General features: G+C 44.8%; 1 protein-coding gene across 1 annotated transcript; it reads right to left on the bottom strand.

Moving 5' to 3' along the window:
* Window positions 1-323: 323 nt before the first annotated feature.
* polr1g (RNA polymerase I subunit G) lies at window positions 324-2,200 on the bottom strand. Its single transcript, XM_042064052.1, has 4 exons — window positions 1,978-2,200; window positions 1,473-1,608; window positions 492-1,177; window positions 324-454 (listed from the first exon to the last, which is right to left on the bottom strand). The coding sequence occupies exons 1-4, from the start codon at window positions 2,036-2,038 to the stop codon at window positions 438-440; spliced, it is 900 nt and encodes a 299-aa protein (XP_041919986.1). The 5' UTR covers window positions 2,039-2,200; the 3' UTR covers window positions 324-437.
* Between the last annotated feature and the right edge of the window lie 227 nt (window positions 2,201-2,427).

Below are 2,427 nucleotides of genomic sequence, written 5' to 3'. Positions count from 1 at the left end.
TGACAACGAGCGCCAACTACACCACCCACTACAACCGAATGGGAAGAGAAGAGACCATCGTTTACTAAGCATTCTCGCCATCTTGTGGTGTAAGACACGTACTGCACCTCTATTTCCTATGCAGTTTTTGGTATGACAGGGTTATATTGTTCCTTTGACTCATTCGGGGGGTGAATGACACTAAGTCAAGTTGGCATTTGCCTTAAACAAACAAACAAAAAAACAGGGATCAATTTCACTTAAAAAACGTACAATCCTGTCCCTCAATGTTTCACCAAGAGGCAGTATGTTTTAGCCTTGAAGAACGAAAACAACATTTGATACATATTTCTATTGAATGGGTCTTCAATATTTAATTATGCCACATTATTCACATTCTCAATGCAACACGTGCATTCTTAATAGTGTTTCAGAACACTTTCAAATATAGTAGATGTTTACATGGCCATAATATGTAGAAAACATAACACAAACGCACAAAATCTAATCATCAGTTTTAATTTTCTTCTTTTTCTTCTTTTTATGTACAGACTCAGAGTCCACTTCATCTCTGTCCACGGGCTCCTGTTTGACTCTTACCCAGGGGTCCACTACCCCCTCCACCTTTTCTCTCTCTCTCTCTTTATCCTTCTTCTTCTTCTTCTTCTTTTTCCTCTCCTCCGTCACCTGCTCAGCCATCATGCTCTCGTCCAGCGGCTCCACCTTCACGGCCACAGCAGCAGCTTCTTCCTCCTCCTGCTCCACCTTTATTCGTTTCTCCTTCTTCCTCTTCCGGGGCATCTCCTGACCGTGGTCCGGCTCCATCTTCACCGGCCGGACGGGCACGGTCGCCTCCTCGGCCACCACCTCCTCCGCGGGGGCCGTAGCAGGTCTGCTGCTCCCAAAGGGGAAGTAGCGCTGGCGCAGCCCGTCGGGGAGCTGAGGTGCTGGGGCAGCAGGGACAGCAATGGGGCCCTGGTTGGAGCTGCAGTCTCCGTAGCTCTCAGAGACGTTGAGCACACCGGAGAAGGCTGGGGCGCACAGGTGGGTGTCCGGCTGGCTGGGGTCGCTGGTTAGAAGCCGGAGGCTCGTGGAGGTCGAGCATCCCCCCAGCACACTGAAGATCTGCTGGGTAGCGCCGGCCTTGCCCGTCTTAACCGTCGTGAGGCCCACCAGAGGCAACTTCTTGCCGGAAAGACTGGGTATGGAGAGTTAGAGTTAGGGCTACTCAAGGACTAAGCACCAATTACATAGACAGATAGATCGGAGGATATACATGGGGCCCTGGTTTATATGCATGCAAAGTTGTCAAGCTACATTTTTGTTTGTTTGCCTTAATTGACATGAGACATCAGGACATACTAGCCTACATTACCCAAATTGGCTCCACCATGAAAACGGTTACAGTGTCAACATTTCTACTAAGACAATTCTAAACACCAAAAAGCATTTCTGTCTCATGGGAGCACAAAATGCCTGTTTGAATGTCTCACCTGCGAGGATCGAAATTAACTGGGGCCTTGATGAGCCACAGCTCCTTGTTTTCGTCGAATACGCTCTGTCTTCTTGCACTTTGGCATGGGGCGTACGACACTGACGTGAAGTCTTCTGGGCACTCATACCTCGTACCTGTAAACCGCAAGTAAGTGATGCCGAATATGAATAAGCTATGAGTAGCATATACATAAGCCATGTAAACCCGTGGCTTGTCAACATGGTTCAATGTATCCTCTTCCTAGTTTAAAAAAATTGCAGCGAACCTTAATCATGCAAAACCTATGCTCATGTGATGTGAACTTCAGCAAGCTTGCTAACAAGCTACATATCGTTTAATGCGAGATTGTCACTGAGCATTACTACATAACAACTGCTAAAATATTATTTACACATTTCCAAAACTTTGACAATAGCAGGTAAATTAAACGGAACAAAACTGTATGAGGGAGAGAGAGAAAGCATTAACCCTGCTAACATTAGTATACCATGTTAGCCACTCACGTTTAGGTTGTTGTGCTTCGTTTTCCTCATCGCTGCTGCTTTCTGAAATGGCTTGCGACATGGTTATAATATAATTAAAATACAACGTAATAAGTATTAGTTCAATCCGACGCGTAAATAAAGATGTAACTTCTTTCCATGGTAAAACACAAAACAGTGAGCCACCAACACACACGTGTTGTAATTGTGACCTCTACCCTAGGAAGCAATAATCACTGTCCAATCAGAGACTTCGAAAACACAACACACTCTTTAACAATTCTATACTTTGACACTAGATGGCGTGCTACGATAGATAGATAGATAGATAGATAGATAGATAGATAGATAGATTTTTTATAAATTACCAGGTGTACCTGTGTTACCCAGGAGACACACTGTAAAATTACTATGTAAGATCAATACTTTACAAGTTACAGCCAGTTTTACGGGTGGAGGAGGGTGTCGATT

Source organism: Alosa sapidissima, chromosome 15 (genome assembly GCF_018492685.1).
Source record: "Alosa sapidissima isolate fAloSap1 chromosome 15, fAloSap1.pri, whole genome shotgun sequence".
Lineage (NCBI taxonomy): Eukaryota > Metazoa > Chordata > Actinopteri > Clupeiformes > Clupeidae > Alosa > Alosa sapidissima.
This window is presented reverse-complemented; position numbering and strand designations above follow the sequence as displayed.